The sequence below is a fragment of the Tympanuchus pallidicinctus genome, unplaced genomic scaffold, assembly GCF_026119805.1.
Source record: "Tympanuchus pallidicinctus isolate F22 unplaced genomic scaffold, pur_lepc_1.0 scaffold27, whole genome shotgun sequence".
Lineage (NCBI taxonomy): Eukaryota > Metazoa > Chordata > Aves > Galliformes > Phasianidae > Tympanuchus > Tympanuchus pallidicinctus.
In genome coordinates this window covers 4336236-4355722 of record NW_026294744.1, presented here as the reverse complement: position 1 = coordinate 4355722, position 19487 = coordinate 4336236, and the positions used below count along the sequence as shown (strand labels likewise).

The 19487-nt window shown below is 39.0% G+C and overlaps 1 protein-coding gene across 4 annotated transcripts in view; it reads right to left on the bottom strand.

Annotated features, from left to right (window-relative positions):
• KIAA0930 (KIAA0930 ortholog) overlaps positions 1-19487 on the bottom strand; it is a 67322-nt gene that overhangs the window by 14309 nt on the left and 33526 nt on the right. For 2 of the 4 annotated variants that reach the window (XM_052690711.1, XM_052690714.1), the window contains exons 3-6: positions 5178-5285; positions 3818-3895; positions 790-891; positions 183-323 (exon numbers count right to left, since the gene is read on the bottom strand). In XM_052690711.1, coding sequence (XP_052546671.1) covers positions 183-323; positions 790-891; positions 3818-3895; positions 5178-5285 — 429 coding nt within the window. The remainder of the gene's footprint in view (positions 1-182; positions 324-789; positions 892-3817; positions 3896-5177; positions 5286-19487) is intronic. The other 2 variants (XM_052690712.1, XM_052690713.1) reach the window with 2 other exon arrangements.

The following is a 19487-nucleotide window of genomic DNA, read 5'->3' as shown; positions in this document are numbered from 1 at the left end:
TATCCTGATCTGAGAAACTTCAGCCATTTGAGACAAAAAGCACCAACTATGGAGCAGCTTTCAAAGCCAAATAGGATAAATTATGATGAAGATGATCTAACAGGACAAAAAGCCAACAATCTCAGTACCAAAACTATGGTTAACATCACTGCTACAAGATGTTGTTGTTCAGATCACCTTACCCGGTTGTCATAGACCTTCTTGAGTGCTTCATAACGGATGGATCCCTGGAAAATCACCCCTTGGAAAGTGTTGCTTTTGTCACTGGCCACCAGCTCCACACAGACCATTTCTCCTTCTCCCACAGTCATGTCACTGAAAACCTGGATGATGCAAGACAAAACACTTAAAGGAAAATTGCAGCTGTCGAAGTTCAAACACTTTCAGGTTCCCTCTCCTTATGTCTAATGCAGATTCATTGTTAATGGGAAAATGCAAGGAATCTGCAGGCTCCATCCCAGCCTTTCCAAAGATCACAGACTCTAGACTCACTGCACATCATGCATTAGGATAGGCATCTCTTAAAATCATCCTCTCTTGCTTCAATCCTTCATGAAAGACTTATACCAAAGCTCTAAATCCAGATTTCAGAGATATTAAATAATGAGGAAGGTCTCATATATATATATAGTGTATATATACACACACACACTATGTATACTATATATAATAACCATGACTTGCACAATATTCAAATAGCCAAAAGTATTTCTTCAAAAGTGCCAGAAAACAACTCCTTAGGATATTAGACCAGTATAGGACAAAACCCCACTGCAGCAAGTAACTCACCTCTTCAAAACTGTCAATCATGAAGAATATGTTGGGATAGCTGATCTTTGACTCTTCTCCTTTGCTATCCATTGGGTGTTTACTAGGAGATGCAAACACTTGCTGAGAAAGATATTGAAAAAGAAAATTACATCTTCTCAGTTAAATGTGCCCAGGAACAGGCACATCAATTTCCAAGCAAGCAATGCCTAAACACCATGGTCAACACTGCACAATCAGCCAGCACCTGCACTTGGGTTGGACATCCTGAAAGCAAAGCTCACCTTACAATAATGACAGAACCTTCCACTCATGAAATTCATGAGTTTTCATGTGCAAACAATCAATTAATTCACGGTAGATGTTTCTGTACGCATCTGAGCTCTCACCAACCTCTCATGCTTGCATCAGAAACAGCACTGCCAGCAGGAGCAGGGAAGTGATTGTCCCCCTGTACTCAGCTTTGGCACCTCAAGTACTGCGTCCAGTTTTGGGCCCCTCACTGCAAGAAAGACATTGAGGCCCTGGAGCAGATTCAAAACAGGGCGACAAAGCTGGTGAGGGGTCTGGAGCACAGGGATTATGAGGAGCTGCTGAAGGAGCTGGGAATGTTCAGTCTGGAGAAGAGGAGGCTCAAGGGAGACCTGATTGCTCTGTACAACTACCTGAAGGGAGGTTGTAGTGAGCCGGGGTCAGCCTCTTCTCTCGTGTAACTGGTGATAGAAGTAGAGGGAATGGCTTTGAGCTGCACCAGAGGAGATTTAGGCTGGTTGTTAGGAAATACTACTTTTCTGAAAGAGTGGTCAGGCACTGGAATGGGCTGCCCAGGGAGGTGGTAGAGTCACCGACCCTGGAGGTGTTCAAGGAACGTTTGGATTTTGTGTTGAGGGACATGGTTTAGTGAGAACTATTGGTGATAGTGGATGGTTGGACTGGATGATCTTGTAGGTCTTTTCCAACCTTGGTGTCTCTGTGATTCTGTGATTCTATGGCAATGCTTTTCATTAACCAAAAACCATCCTGAGTTGTCGTTAAGTTAATGCACAAACACAGCAAGAGAGTTACTGTGAAGCTGCTGACCTGACACTGTACAATGAATGTTGTTGTTTGCTCAGTCTCACAATAAGACCAGTATTACTCAGTAATGAGACATGAGAGCTCTCAAGAAGACAAGAACTCAATTTCCTCATCCCCACCTTCCACTTCTGTTTCTTTCCCTCGCCACCGTGCTTCCTGTAGTACAGTCTTCCCCCTCTGAAGCAATTCCTCATCCCCTCTTTGTTCATTTCCTCTCCAAAACTACTAACATTTTAAAAGCTGTCAGCTTTAGATTTCAGCAGTCCAACAGGACTACAAACAGCTTAAAAAGGAGACGAATTTATACTAAGTAGCTTTCTTTGCTTCCACTTCTGTTTACAAAGCTTTGAATTAACGAAACACACCAATTTTCCTCAACGCATTCACCATGGGCTAAAAGATCTGAATTCACCCAAGCTGTCAAGCTTGGGACATCCTCATTCCAAGCCATTCAACCAAATACATGATTTACACATAGATTACTAAAAAGAAATTCTGCTGCTTCTTGGACTGATGCCTGAAACAAGGACATCTTCAAGGCATCTTTGTTCCTATGCCATACAATGTAAAGAAAACAAAACAAAACAAAAAACCCATAATATATACTTTCTAAAGCCACAACAATCAGAACAGTAATATAGATCTTAAGAAGTTGATTCATGCATGTTTCAATATAATGTCCTAATGCAAACATGCTTTCTACAGTATACAGAATTGCCCTTTCTCCTCTCTCTATACAACAGCTTCACAATATTAGGATGTCCAGGTAAATTTTAATGTTCCTAGTTTCTCCTAGATAGGAAGAAACAAAGCAAAATTTGTAAGCAGCCTCACATTATGAGCCTCAAGAAATGAGGAAGAGAAAACCTCACTCTTCCACAGAACATTGCCCAAGTGCTTTGGGCAGGCCTCTTATTCTCATCTTCCTAGTTTTCAAAGGCACTCTCAATATTTACAGATTTGTTTTTCTCAAAAGAATTTTGCAGAAGTTAACTCAGGGTGAAATCTGAACTTGTATAAAGCAGAAACAGTAATGAGAAATAAAAGACTTGCCTTAACAGCATCACGTTACAACATTGACTAGGGATCCCTCCTTAAACTAGGAGGGATTTTTGTGCCTGACGTGCAAATTGTAAATGAAATAATCAGCAGTGCTAGTTTTCTTTGTAGGCAAAACAATTTATTTTAATGAAGTAAAACTGGTTAAAGGATTTTAAAACACTGACTTATTTTAGCTAAAGCCACACAAGCAGCTGAGAGAAAAAAAGAAGTTGAAATCTCTGGGACAAACAGTTTATGCAACAGAAACCTTTTAGAGTAGAATTTCTGTCAACCAGGAAAAAGTATTGCAAGAACTGCTGTAAAAAGTGAAAAAGTCTAGGGTTTCTTATTCCCATCCACTTCATGCTTATCATTCAGTCTCCTCCCTTACGTTAAACCCTGGATTAACTGTATGCTGCACACATCAGTGATGAAAGTCCTCTGTGGGCTGATGTAAGGAATAAGCAATTTAAGGAAGAAAATAAGAACTGCATAAAAAGCAATAAAAAGATAAGATGCTAATCAGTAAATTGCCTACTGTTTAATATAGCTACATCACAAATGTATCCTGCAGGATTTTTTTTTTTAAAAACTCACGACTTGTACAAACTGGGTGAACCTCTGATTTCACCCTAACAGTCAGACATACTCCTCTCAGCTCACTTTTTACGAATCCACTAAGCAAAGATACAAATCTTGAGAGTGCAGAGAGGTCTTTATGGCTTTTTGAGATGGGCTATAAAGCACATTTAGATCCCACATTTAGCAGACTGGTAAGATTTATCAGCAGGCAGACCTGAGCTGTTTCAGAAGGATGAACCTGTGACAGAGCACAGCATGAGAACTGCTGTGCTGGTGTTGATACAGTTTTTAGGATTAGCAAATACTGGATGCCAACCTCTTATCCACAGTAAGAATAGGGTAATCTCACCTGAGATTTCTTTTTGTGAATGTGAATATCTCCTCCATCGGAGCGTGTGCACACAGCACATGTCACCACATAATCCAGCTAAAACAAGGACACCAGATAGAAAAATGAAGTTTTAAAGTCAGAAAAACAAAGTGTACATAGCAGAACACATTCCATCTTCATCTCTTTCAGCTCTCTGGCTAAGTAGTAAAATGTTTTGCTATTGCTATTCTCTTTATCATCCTGAAACCCCTACAGTTTTCTTGATAATAAAAAACCATAAATTTGTGGGCTAACTCAGCAACGCTGAAAAAATATTCTATGAAGATGCTTGCTAGAGTGCACAACCTATGGGTAAAGAAACATCTGTCAGTATTGTTTAACACTAAAGCCAACTGGTCAAGTGGAGAACGAGCATAACACACAGAACACTTTACAGTAGAAATGGAAAATATTTCCTCCTTTCAAAAACGGGATAATGAAAACAATAATCAACATAAGCAAAAATGAAAAAGATCAGAATGCATTGATGCAGCCTGCCAAACAACCCAAGAACACTTAGAAGGTGCATGTGCAACAGCTCTGGAGAGCAGTGTTCAGCTCTAGCAGCATCTCCAAATTCTGACTGTAGTGCTTCTGACAGATTATGTTTTAAATCAACACCAAATACATACAGAAAACACTCTTTGCAGTGAACTTCTGCAATTTGAGTTCTGGGAGGAAGGGGAGAAAGAGGGGGAGAGAATAAAAAATTTATTCTCCAGGATGTGCGCAATGAGGCAGCAGCCTCATTTTAAAACCATAATCAACAAAACTTCTCAGAGATCTGGAAAGACTCCAACAGCATTCACCTTCTCAAAGCAACAACATGACACACAGTAACTGAACAACACAAGATAATTTAAAAAAAAAAAATAGGATGTGCTAGTTTCATCTTTCCACCAACAGAAAGAAAAGGCTTAATAAAGCTCTGATGTATACAGCAGAAAAATCCCACTGCGGTTTCATTTAGCAGTTCCCTCTCTCGGCTGTACTGCGAACTAACGAAATCACTGCTGGTCAAATAGTTATTCACACTCAAAAACTATTATACTTGACAAAGCCTTCCATTCTGCAGAGCTTTCAGATAATATTCAGCTCAGCTTTACAGGATACATTCAAAGATTTTGAAGAAAGCTCTTATGACTCTACTAGAAAAGAACAATTATTCCTGGTTTTGTTCATTCAGACTCTAACAAAAGCAAAAAACACGTTTTGTTTCCATTTTCCAGAAATGTTCAAATCCTCCCAATAGTAGAGAGGAATGTGGACAGACTAAAGCTTTCCCTTAAACCTTTGCACCATTAACAACATGTGAAAATTAAGTAAGCATCACTGTTACCTTCTGTAGAATGAGGTTCAAGTAGACACTCTCTTCCCAGTCAATGTCAGGATCTCCCAGCCCAGGAAGCTTCTTGGAATCTCTTCGATAAACTTCAACTTCAACCTGCTAAGAAAATAACAAATCTCTTTGAAAAATACTACCCAAAGGTACCAAATGCATATTTAATATTGACTCCAGAAACTACACATTGCCAATAAAGATTCCTGACATGTTTTTGTAAGGATCAGATTTTGCTGCCCAAGACCCTTCATGGAAGCAAAGCTTCATTTATTCCTTATGTGTGGGTATGTTTTAGCTACAGTGAAGTCAAGATTGCTGCCCGTACCCTGACATGCATTTCTCTTAACATAATCCCTTGGAATACAAACACATTAGATGAATGCACACATTAATCCATCTGGTAGCTGTTTGCAGAAAAATACCATGCAGCAGGAACTGGAACTCAAAGCCATCACACCAGCAATGAGAAACCTTCATCCCATGAAGCCTACAAATGCTCTGTGAAAAATCCCATGAAGGCAGAATATCACCAGGGATAAAAAGAGAACACAACACATCTGCATGTCACTGTGGAGGCAGAAAGAAAGAATTAAGCTTGTTCCCAAGTGTAGTGGGAGACTCTACGATTAAGCTCACAAGTTAGTCCCCCAGAAAGCACATTCTGGTAACCCTCTTCTACACGTTCACACTGACAGTACTAGGCTGGACCAGTACTTACATACGACATTTTCATGTATTGAAAAAAGAAAATACAAAAAGTCTAAGAAATCCCAGGAAGTAGAAACAACTCTGCAAAGGCTATCAAACTGAAGCAGCTGAAATAACAAAAAACCTGACTTGATGTAGTGCACATGGTTAAACAGAAGTCCAGTGTTTCACAAAAAATAAAATATCTATAGAACAGCTTTATCTCTGAAGTTGTACATAAAACAGAGACACAGGTAGCGTACTTTGATATCAAAGCTATGCACTATCTTGATATACCTGGAAAAGTATTTGTTCTTCTTTGAGAAATATTTTTAGTTAACATTACTGTTTCCTAAACATCTGTTGAGATTCCTGGAATACGGTGACTAGTTAACACAGTTACAAACAGGTTAATTCCTGAACCTGTTTTGGATAGCCCAAAGAAAAGAGGTAGAGCCAGCTTATTAGATAACAGATTATCATAAAACATTGACTACATGAACAAAATCAAACAGAGTAACATTAAGCCCCATAGTAAATGCATTTTTGTTTCAAGTCCTCCAAGAAGGACAAAGCTACAAGACTGAAAAATACCAAAGATGAACAAAATACTGCATGACACCATCATGCAGATACCATGAAAGCTGAATGCATTATTTTGTTGTTAATTTTTTTTTCCTTACAAATATCTTCTAAAAATACTAGACACATATGTACTCCTCTGGTTTTTATTTCCAAAGCTCCTGTGTTACTAATGAAAAAGATCATAGCTGCACAGATCAGGTTACTGTGAAAACCTGAGACCAAGCTGTGAGCAGCTGAGGGCAATAATCTCATAAAAATTCCTCTCAAAATAAACTAAGGTGATATTTGCACTTTTATGCCTAACAGCACGGAACCACCATAGTAACAAGATGCCAGAAATACCTTGTGAAACAAAGTTGGGCTGCCTAGAAAGGAAGAAGGACTGGATGAAGGTAAGCGTAACCGAGTACAACTCAACAATTAAAGGGTAAAAGTCCAGGTACAGCTAACAACAGGTCAAGGGTGATGAAGCACACAGCAGACACCTCAGGCCATTCCGCCTCTGTGTCCACAAAACCTTTATTTTAACCCAGGCAGAATCATCTCTTCATGATGAAGTCCAAATCTTTCTCTACAGAAGCTGATCACCAATGTTCTCTACTCATAAAATTAATTCACACGCTGGTAGGGAGAAGTAGATCAAGAGACATTTGGCTACAACTTTCTCACATAACACCATTCCCACCCTGTGATAGATAATGACAGGCAGTGGCCTCTCTCTCATCAGCTGTGACTTCTTTTTCTCCCAAGCTGGGAAGAAGACTTTTCCCTACTCATTTAGCATCTGACTCCCAAGCAGCACAGCTTCTGGGTCAGAGCACTGCAGCTCACTGCAAATCCTTTCCACAGGTGCTAAGCCCTTGAGCTTCACTGTAACGCAATGGGAAACTTATTCAAGTAAGATGAACTAAAACTTCTTTTTTTTTTTTTGCCAGACAATAAGCCACATGGGTCACAGACAGGTGACACCACCTAGGACATGGGCAGTGTCTTCCAGAGCTCACAAATTAACCTCCTTCTTTCACCACAGTGCCAGAGGGTAACAGCAGCCACTTGATTCAAGCCTGTTGATTTATTTCCCATAACATCAATTTGTATGATGCAATCCCAATGCTACTGGCACATTGGAAGGATGACTGGAGCTGAATCCACCTGCAGCGATTTGTTCAGCATCAGTCACTATGAAAGGATACATTCAAAACAAATAAATAAATCACTTTAAGAAAAGCAAAAAAAAAAAACAACCAACAACAAAACTTCAAACATGAATTCTCAGTGTTTCATACACATTATTAGCTACTGTTTAGAATCAGCTATCAAAATTCCTTCACAGGTTGATCTGATTTGTTCAGTTCCTTAAAAAAATTCACTCAAGCATTCCTATACTCGTCTTCCTGGTACTACACAGCAGCAGCATACATGCCAAACTCATAAAATAAAAGCCAGAAGTACCCGAAAAGTCCCATTTTTCTATAAGGTTACTTATGTGCAAAAGAGTTGCAGTTATGCTACCTCAAATATTGTAGAAGTGACTATCTATTAATTGGCATTAAGAGATTTCTTAATTTAATGAGAAAATATGAAAACCAGAGGGTAAGTACTAATCTTTTGTATTTAGATGAACTATTTTAAGTGACTGCAGTGCTGCTAGGAGATACTTGGGATTGAAAGTATGGTAAACAGAAGATCAACACGTTCGCTGTTCTGACCTTTAAGTCTTCTAACAAGTAGGAGAGATATCAAAATCCCAAGAGGTCCCCAGTAATAGAAGCCAGTAGTGTAGTTTAGATAAACTGCTGCTGCCAGTGCTGAGCACAGTGTTCTATGACTGAAGAGAAACACTTGCCTTACAAAAGCATTTTCTTAGATTCACATAGAAGTTGTATGGCAAAACCCTTGTTTTGTTGTTGTTTGGTTTAATATACGTATTTATAAATGTGTAAATGTATGTATGGATATACACAGCATATATAAAATCTATGGGGGTGTGTGCACATGCACAAAATTTCTCAGGATCCCATGGCTCTCAGTGAACAGTTTTGTGACTTTCTGGCCTTAATTTATATTGCCACCTTCAGCTTTCCAGAGTTAGGAAATGATAACGTGTTATCATTTCCTAAGAGTGGAAAGCACGCTGGTTTTCAGGGGACAGACGAGTTTCTCTCAAGAAAACATCTACCTAAGCCTGGGATCCAGGTCTGCTGCTGATTCACTTGGCTGGCTTTACATTAGGCGTGCTTTGTTGCACGTGAGAAAAACTAATAAACTGCATTAAGTACTAATTACCTACTCTCAGCAATCCTAAAGCCAACCTGAATTTCCTTATTGAAGTCAAAATGCAAATGCACTCTTCTACAGTTGGAGCAAGCTGAAAACCATTATGCCATCCATAGAAAGTTTTCAGCTAGCGAGTTAAGGCTAGAAAGAATTATGTCAGCTAGGATGACCACCTATGCATCACAGACATTTCACCCTGGTACTTTTTTATAATACCCAGTCAACCATATTTGACTAGGCAGCACCCAGGGGAATACCATGCTTTGAGAACAACTTCTTGGCTAAAAATATGCAACTTCATTTAATTCATCTACTATCCTTTTTCCATCCTCTGGTTCTTGACATGCCTGCTTCTACTACTCTTTAATACTTAGTATATGTATATAAGTTGTTTGCATCAAAAAATCGACACACTTTAAATTTGTCATTCATTAACCTTTCACACACAACTGAGCAGAATAATTCCTTTAGGAGGTCTCTGTGCCTCCCACAGTTGGACAACTGCAAACTGTGTCTTTTTTTTTTTTTTTGTCCCCTCCCACTCTCTCAGTATTTCACCAGTACTGGAGTTCCCTGGCACTGGCACAGCACTGGTACTCACACTCTTACTACTCCACTGTTCACACACATCAGGCCTGCGCTTTTTCTGCGCAGCAGCTCCACGATCTCATGCTAAATTACTTATGCTTCAAGACTTGTACATTCTTCTCAGAGCCTGCATGCACTCCTGGAACTGAAGTACTGACCTACATCAGTAACTAAGAGTTCCACGCTTCTCAGGGAGCATACTGTGCAGTGACAGTCTTCCCCTCACTAACACATGCACCACCAATCTGTATCATCTACAAATCTGCATCTGCTCTGATGCTACCATCCCAGTCAGCAATCTCTGTTGAGCCTCTTCACCAGTATCTCCATTTGGTGTCTGCTCCCCGACTTTACTGACTCCATTTAGGAGTCTCCCATTGCCCCATTTCTTTGTCAATCCTGGCAAATTCTTGCACATTTCTCGCACACTAGCCAAGCTATGGTCCATCTCTAGGATTTCTTTTAACTGAAGACTTATCCAACATCAAAACTCAGTAGCAACCCTCATGACACATCAGGAACACTGAGTCTGTACAAAGTAGGGTATGAAGATCATAGAAGATGACAGAGTTTTTCAGTTTTCAGATCAGGAAGCAAATACTTCCTTGCTTGCTTTTTTTCTTGCTTTCACCCTCTCTCAGACTTCATAAATTCTGTCTTCCATTTAGAATAATAGAATCATTTAGTTCATTCTTGCAGCCAGTTCCAGCCTTTCCAAATTTCAATCTTCAAAGTTCAGATCATTTGTGGTGATGAAAAAAAAAAAAAAAAAAAAAAAAAAAAAATTTTGGATTACTTGCTACAGCTACACTAAATCTTTTCACAGTGAAAATCTTCAGAAAATGAAGCTCTAAAGAGAGCCTAGAATGTAATTTTCAAAATAATGTAATTTGATTAAATTTTAGTTTGTTTTGCTGGATTCTTTTTAGCAGACCTGTGAAAGGTACATCTTTGCATTAGATTGCTTTCTTGCCAGGTGTCACAACTTTAAACTAACAGTGGGGATGGACTGATGGTTGGACTAGGTGATCTTAGTGGTCTCTTCCAACCTTAATGACTCTATGATTCTGTGATTCATGCAATGCCTGTAACTATGCTGCTGTGACACCAGAGGCACTGGAAAGAGCCTGGCAGGGCCATCAGTAGGTTATTGCAGAAGGGAACATACAGTATTACTGGAACTGCTGGAATTGATGATCTGCACAAAAGAACATTCTAATGAGAAGGAGCAAAGCATCTACTACAGTTTTATCCACAGAAACATGACTTTCAGAAATGTAATACAATTGGATATGTTTGCAGAACAACTCAAGTGACAAAAAAACCACAGATCTTATGCTGGAAACACTGAATATGACAGACACATTAATTATACACATACAGACAGCTGAAGCACTTCACCATAAAACCCACCTGAACCCCAGCTTTGAAAATCTTTGAGATATACTGTATACTTCTCCTCACCATGTCCACTTATTCCCCAAATAATGGAATGCTATAATATTTAGACATGCTCCCCCTACTTTTCACACAGGACAGCATGAATTCTACATGGTTGCCAATGCTATGCTATTTGTTCAGTTCATACAGGTGTTGTCATTGCCTCACTTGCACGGCTTAACTCATAAGCCTTTGAAAAACTCCTGAAAAGAAATCTAATCAAAATCAATACAAGCTGTTAGTTGGGCAGCAGGGGAAGGATGACTTATAAGACTTACTATTTTGTTGATATTCAAAAGCCATCTCTAAAACAAAACAACAAATAGATTCTTATTCTCCTTTAAATGAAATCCAATGGGATTACAGGCATATCTCATAGTAGCACCTCTTTTCAGTTTCCCAGATCACATTCATCAGAAAACAGTTCAGGGGAAGTAAGCTTGAAGAAAGAGAGGAGGAAGAGACTGAACAGCATCCAAGAATTTTTCACAGAACAGCTTAAAAATTCAGTTAGGAGCTCCTCCTACCATCTCCAGACCCAGCTGCCATTCAGCCGTTTAGTAATAAAGGCCAGTTTTAAAGAATTTACACTGACAAGTTTGGGGTTCAAAGGATCAAGAAAGACACTAAAAGCTGTTCCCCAACCCCCCCACCCCTTCTTCTTCACTCCTCCTTCTTGTACAAAACCAGAATAACACCAAACATATACACTAGAGTACAGTCGTTTTAAAACTGTTTCGTCACACAGTGCATTCAACTTTTGAGAAGCCCAACAGTTTCCAACAGTGGAACTTTTTCCTCTTGCATTTATCACATTGCTAGTTGTCTCTTTACTAGCTTCCCCTGCACCAGGCAGGTATAATTCCAAAGTGGAGCCTTAGAAGCACTCATGATGAATGTTATGTTTTTCTAAATTCACTGACTTCAGGAACTTATGCCCTTCTCACTCTACAAACACAGTCCCAGTTTGTTCTGCTCTCTCATGCTTTACTTAAAATTTTTTACTTAACAGAATGAAAGATCCCTAAAAAGAAAAGATCAGCTAAAATAAAGAATAAAGAAGTAGTGCTAAATGCTTAGAACCAGTTATCAAGCAAAGTTTAGAAAAAAAATTACATCAATGTTGCAGTTAATCATAAGTTTAGTTACATTCCTAAGCTGGGAAGGATGTTAAAACTCCTTCTGCTTCATGACCCTTTGAACATGTGTGTTAGACATAAATTGAAATACTTCATACAGCACAGAAGAGCTATTATAGCAAGTTTTATGGCAGTTTATGGATGTGAGGGAGACGGAATTTGTTGCTCTAGCAGTTTCTTAATTGAACAAATTGGTCAGACAGCAAGAACAAGCTTTGGGGTACCAACAGCCATCTTTAGCTCCTTCCACCACAAAAAGCAATTTCCTTTTCCTCCACTTTTGCAAAGATAACAATTCTCACTACCACTACTTCAGTGTCTTTCCAAAAACCTATATAGTTTTAAACCTCTGTATCGTCTGCATGACTAACTCCACCAAGGCTATCATTGATATTTTTATCATGGATATTTATCATTGGTACGAATATACTTCATAGACAGCTGTAATAAGCTGCTTGAATTAATTTTAAAAAGGCATTGAGAGCAAACTCCAAGCACAAGTCCTCTTATAGAGGTTAATGACGCTATGCTGTAAGAAAATGCTGAGGATCTCCAGGAAAATTTTTAATTTTACTTTCACCGTACCTCTGAAGTACTTCAAATCCCAGTAAAAACTTCCTCTTAACTGTTTTAACTACAAGAACAAAACACACGTGCATCCTCTAAATATTAATATTATAAAAGCTAAAGATGTTAGAACCCTAAATTTTGAATCAGCATTACAAAAAGTGTCAAGCTAATGTAATGTACTGGTGATGGGAAGAGAAAAGGTTTATATTGATTTCTGTATCTAAAAACCAAACAAACACCACAACAACAATCAATAAGCTGCAAGTTCCTGATTTAATGCAAAGCACTCTACCCCGTTTCATGGAATTTTTACTAGTACGTATCATGACTGAAATTAGCAGATACTAGGTTGTAAACTCAGCCCAAGTCAAAGCTCAGTACCAGGAAAGGGTGCGAAGTAATGTCTGTTCATCTTGCTCTTAGAAAGGTGGTAGAGTGCCAAAATCTTGCAATGACTCTGGCTCCAGCAACTAGTCCAGCTCCTCAGACCCAAGGCTGGCTACACAGATCTGCCAAAAATCTGCCAAAAATCTGCCAAAACACATCCAAGCTTACCCTACTGCCTGAAGCTAGCTGCCCTTAGGGCAATGCTCTCTCTCTGAGCACTTTCTCCCCTCCAAAGCACAGAGATGCAGGATAGTCCACACTTCTTTGCCAGCATGCAACAACAAATCAACATGACAATTCAGAAGGAAAACATAGCATCCCATGAGCTGTCAGGACTTTCTGACACAGAAATATGGGATTTTTGCAGAAAAAGAAATCTTGGAAGTGTAGCATAGAGGTCACTACTCCAATTTCTGAAGATTTTTATTTCATATGTATTTAACAGGCAAGCAAAAGTTGCAGACGTATGTGAGACAAACATTTATGTTTTTAACGGGCTGCCAAGCATCACTGTAGAGTATATATCCAGTAAGACAACATGAGCTGATCTGACCAAGTCAACCATGAAAATCCATCTGCTCATTCATCCGCTCAGCGCTGACAGACCTGTCTCTATTAAATGGAAAGCAAATCAAAGCAGTCTGGCATTTTCTTGAGCATACAGAGAAGCCCTATGGGAATGGTGCATCCCCAGTCCTGTCAAATAGAGTAGCCAAGAAAGGACAATGACATTAACAACAAATTACATTCTATCCCTTGCCTAGAATATTTACAGCCAAGACAATATTTAAAAGGGGACAAGCGTATGCAATCATACTAAAATGAAAAAGATTCTTTCAAATGCAATGAGTTTTCATCTTAGGTTTATCAGTTACCTTAACATTCATCGGCAGTAACTCTAGAAGGCAAGGAGAAGGCCTTCCAAAACAAGATTCCAATTCCCTTTTCCCACATACTATTAATTTTTTAGAATTTGCACCTGAGGCTCCTGGAACATATCCTGGAGTCTACATAAAAGGCAGCATAACGCCCAGTAGTTATGGCAGCCAGACACACCTAAACTGAAACAAACTAAAAGCTGAAACAAAGACCACTGCAATAAAAGGCTTGTGAACTGCTTTGTGTAAGATGTGTTCAGCTGTAGGCAAACAGTTTTTTAATCTAACTTGTTTCAGTACTACTTTTGCCACAACCATCTCAGTACAGTCAAAAAGCCAGATCTACAGAAAGAGCAGTAAATAATCTAAAAAGTTGATTTTACGCTGGCTCTAAAGAAATCAAAACAGCAGAAAGGTTTCAGTCTCCAGTATCTTTCAGAGGTCCAAATGGGACAAGCTGCTTGCTCAACAGCAGTTCTTATTTTTTCCATAACACAAGCACCCAGGAGAATCTGTTCACAGCTTTGGACTCATTCATTTGCTGGCCTAAGAAATGCTGGGCGATTAACTTCTGCTATTTATTCAAGACCTGCAGGTGAGAAACTCAGCAACCCACATCACAATCCCAAAGTGAAGGCTTATGACCTTCCACTGCCGCCACCAAGTTGACATTTAACTTTAACATCAACTTGACTGACTTATTTCAAATGCTAAATGAATGTACAGGTACGGATTGGGGAGGGTACTTGCAGATGGAATAGAAGCCTTAGAGAAGGGTAGCGGATTACCCTTTTCATCATCCAAGTTTGGTATGGCTGATAACAGACACTGCTGTAATACTGTTCCTATTCCAGACTGCGCTCATAAGGAACACAGGACTCACAGAAGGCTACTAGCAAAGATAACTTTAAAATGAAAATGCAAACAAAAGTTTTGGCACATTTATCAGTAAATGGGAGACCCCCTTAAGTCTTCATTTAACTTCTCAGTCACAGCAGACAAGAGAACAAGCAAGTGTAGCTGGGGAGATTTATTTATTTATTTATTTATTTTTTACTAGGGATCACAGAGATTTGGCTATATTATTCTGCAACTCACTGAACAGTTTTAGAACTTTCATTTAATGGGAATGAAAGCCTTGTCCACTGAAGTCAAAAGCAAAATGATCACTAGTTATAGAAGAGCTGGGACTTCCGTTCAAGATCTTCCAGATATTCACAAGTTCTACCCACTTACCTCAAGTATATTTGACAATGCTGTATCCACAATCATCTTTGTGGATTCAAACAGATTGAAGTGTTTAAAAAGCAGGCTAGTCACTAAAACTATGATCAGATTTCAAAGAGGAATAGCTACATATGATGTTCATTAATAACAGATTCACCAAATACGACCTTTTCTTTTGGACCAAAGTTGATTTGCTAGATTTATCATCCTACTCACAGTCCTGGCCCTAAAAGCTGCAGACCTTGCAAGATCTATTAGTCTTCACATAAGAAATATATAAAGCAACAGTAAGTAAATACGGTAAGTGCGTGCCAGGGAAGTTGAAAAAAACATCTGATTGCATAGTATATTTCTATTTGGTATAAAAGTGTCAATAAAATATTGCACTGTAAAATTAACTTATATCTTGATATCACTTAAAGACTCCACTTGTTGCTATGGAACTGGAAAGATATGTTTGGGAAACTCTTTACAAGAGGAAACACTTGTACGATGTTTGGGGTTTTTTTTATTCCTAAGGATTGATATCAGTTAAGAAGGTTAATACCCACTTGGTGATTTCACCACATCTGATCAGGTTCAGCATGGCTCCTAATCACCCAAGTTTACATTTAATCAGGCAAAGAGAAGAGTATTTTTCTTTTTTCCATAGCTAACTTGGGATTTTCAAGAAAGCAAAATGACTAGGATTATTGTTCCCTCTTTTAACATAGAAACAGGATTTAAATACTTCAGGTAATACCATGACTATAAACCAGGTGGCTTGGGAATTTTTTCTTGGACTTAACAAACAACTTTTTAGGATAAAGCCTCATACATCTGTGAACAGCAAAGAAAGGCTTTGCACTCTGCCATATTAGTGTTTTGCCTGCACTGCTGAAGTGCTTTTTAACACAGGCTAAAGAGTAAAGGCAGGGTATACAAAACCATTATAGTTCATTTATTTAATTCCTAAGATGAATGTTTCTTCTCCTTCCTGTCTGAACAATGAGGTATCTCATATTTTCATACTTATGTTCAAAATGTTTCCACAAATAAAGCCCTGATGATGTGTTGTGGTTTAACCCAGCAGCAGCTCAGATCTACACAGCTGTTCGCTTACTCCCTCCTCCCAGTGGGAGGGGAGAGGGAATGAGGGGAAAAAAAAAAAAAAAAAAAAAAGAACTTGTGGGCTGAAATTAAAAAAAAAAAAAGATTTAATAAAACAGAAAAGGAGAAGAAAATGAAAACAGTAATGATAACAATATTGTATATACCTACAAAACAAGTGATGCACAACACAACTGCTCACCACCCACCAAATGATACCCAGTCAGTCACTGAGCAGCACCTGTCCCCCAGCCAAATTGCCTCAGTTTTTAAAAGCTTTTTTGCATGATGTCACATCATGTGGAATATTCCTTAGGCCAGTTCAGGCTATCTGTCCTGGTTCTGTCCCCTCCCAGATCCTTGTGCTCCATCAGTCCTCTCCACTGGCAGGACAGCACAAGAAGCACAAACGTCCCTGGATTTGTGCAGCACTGCTCAGCAAGAACCAAAACAGGGGCCTGTTATCAACACTGTTTCTATCCAAAAGCCAAAACATAGTATCATACCAGACACTATGAAGAAAACAGACCTAACTCTATCCCAGCTGAAAACAAGGGTAGCAAGATCTGCTGAAATCCTACTCTTGTACCATTCAACTACACAACGTTCAGATATTTTTCACTGATTAAAGTGCAGTGACACAGAAAGACTGAGTCTGGAGGATAGTAAAGGTAGCTGTATCTGCAGATGCATTCACTCATCACAGTCCTTCACTGGATAAGCTCAGTTGCAGTCTGAGCCTAAAAACAACAAAGTCAATCTACATGTAAGCCTTCATTCTCTTCTACTTCCTTTCTTCCTGATACTCAGTTCTGCATAGCTATTCTCACTACTCAGGTCAGTGTTAGTGCAGCTATAATTCCTTACAGCCTAATAATTCCCCTGTCACATATTGATCTGGTTGCAAATGACAACTTAATGGCACAAGACTGCATTAGAGTCCACATTTTAGCATCCGTTAGAGTGAGAAATGCTCTGATTTGAGAAGTCTGACCCCCTGAAATTCAAGGTTAATTACACTGCTCGTTACTCCAAACTCATTCAGAAAAGACAAAGCATCACTGCAAATGTTGCCCAACTTCGATCTGTTTGCATCATCTCCTTCCAAGCAACAGCACATCTGGGGCAGGAACTGAATTTGTTCTATGATTGGTTCTGAATTGAATAGTGAAGTTAAAGTCAGACCTCACCTCCCATGAGACAACAGTAGAAGGCACAGAGGATACTTTCTCAATGGATTCTTATCGCCACTCTTCATCATTGGGATAACTAATATACCAGTAGGAAAGGAAGCACCTTTGAAACTGACTATAGCCCTCGTAACAAATAATTCCTCATCACAAATAACTCCTACCAGATATATTACATAATATTAAATAATATTAAAGTAATTCTAGCTGCTACCTAACACTTGTACTCTGCGAATTGCATTGTTAATTCCCAAATTCAAATTCCCTATAAATTTTCTAAACCAACACTCAAGAGCTTAAAGGATATGTGTCACTATTTCAGCAATATCAAGTGTGGCCACAGACTACAAAGTAAGCAATATTTTGGGATGAAACAGGCTGCTTACCACCGCCTCATTACCGTGTTTGACAACCTCTTTGAAGTCCTCCACAGAGAAGCACAAGTACCTGAAGCAACATATAGTGTGCTGACTGCAGATTCCAGTAAGCAAAAAAAAGAGAAGGTATGTCTCATCATGAACTCAAGCAGCAGGCAGACATAGGAAAAATAAGGTTACGGAACATTAATAAAGTATCACATTTAAAACCACTTCTCTTGGATGTAGAAATGTATAAACTGTATTACTGAACAGAAAAGATGAAAAAACTAGTAGGTAAATTAAACCTTTAAGTCCTAATTACTAGTGTCATTAGAGACCTGATTACAATATTCCAGAGCTTGCACAATAGTGCAAGTTTCAACACAGAACACAGGCATTTTCATAACCATAATGAGCAAGCTGACACCGCCTGCATAACCCTCAGATCAAGGCTACGTGCTATGCTGAAGCAGCAGTCTGATGAGGTTTTCAGAGAGCTCCAAGCAGACACTGCACCTTTTCCAGGCTGAGCAGCCCAACCAAGCAGTGCTCAGCTGTCCCTCAACCTCATGGTGACTTAGACACACAGCATTTGAGATTTGAATTATTAATTCTCTTTAATGGGTAAGGTAAAGTGGGGTTGGGCTTCTGCTCTTCCAGATGAAGTTCCTCTGTCACAGAGAGCTTGATAAAAATACAGCAAAAGCAGAGGTTACCAAGCAGCAGTTTTTTCATGTTCATGTATTTAGACAACCAAATAGCAGCAGAATAACACTGGAAAAACAGAAATATGAGAGGGTTAATTGTAAAAGAAAAGCCGAATCTTTACATTTTAAATGTTGAGATCCCTACAAGAAATCATAATACTAATCTGATAACGCCAGTGCTCCTCTTTCACATTTCATTACCCTCTCCTTTTCTGCAGAAGCCCCTGTTCCTACTCACTGTAACATCTTCATAAGCTTAGCAAAGCAAGAGAGTTGAAACAGAACAGTAGCCTTCCTGCTGACTTGCATATGTCATAATCATTCTTTGTTCCCACAAAACTGTTCACGTACAAGAAAACAATTTATCTGGCAAACAATATTCAGAATTTGGCCATTTCTTTCTCTGTCGTATTCAGATGGTGATGTGGACCTGTCAGCACATCAAGTATCTCTACAGGAGACATTCTATTTATTTACAGTGTTAAAAAGCATGAGTCTGAAGAGTTCCAAGAGGGACAGAAAAGTAAGAGAATCTAGCAGAAATGCAGTGTTATAAATTATAAGTTCAGGTTGTCAAATCTTCCAGCCAGGCAGATGGTTAATGTGAATTAGATATTCAGCTAAGAAATACTGTGAATTTCAGTGGGAGTCATGTGCCTGAAGTCATTTGGAAACTAACTAGTCTCCCACTCCAGCCAATATTTGTTGTGTCACAAGTCCAGATGTACGTAAGTAAGTAAACCATTGCTCCTGCACAGATCTGTTTCTGAAACCACAGAAAAATCAGTAGCTTAAGCTTAGTGAAGAATTAGCAGCCTGAGTGACTACCACATGCATTTGGCATCAAATCCACTAGCTCACAACTGTAGGATGCTGTAGAAAACAGGACCTACTCCAAAACCCAGGCAAGCTCACTTGTACTTATATCTCTGCCGTATAAATTCAGCATCCTTGCCAGATAACAATGCCAGAAGGCATACCCTGCTCTGCTGATACACTGTTCTTACAGGTTTTACCTTATTTTCCCTACTACACAGTTATCCCTGCTAACACCATTCTAGTATTTTTCTTAATCCCTAAGAGAAGGTAAAGCTGCTTTCTATAGAACGATCAGAAGCTTGCAACTGTAACAAAGTGTAATCCTTTATAAATGGCTACTGGGTTGGAAAGATTAAGAAATATTA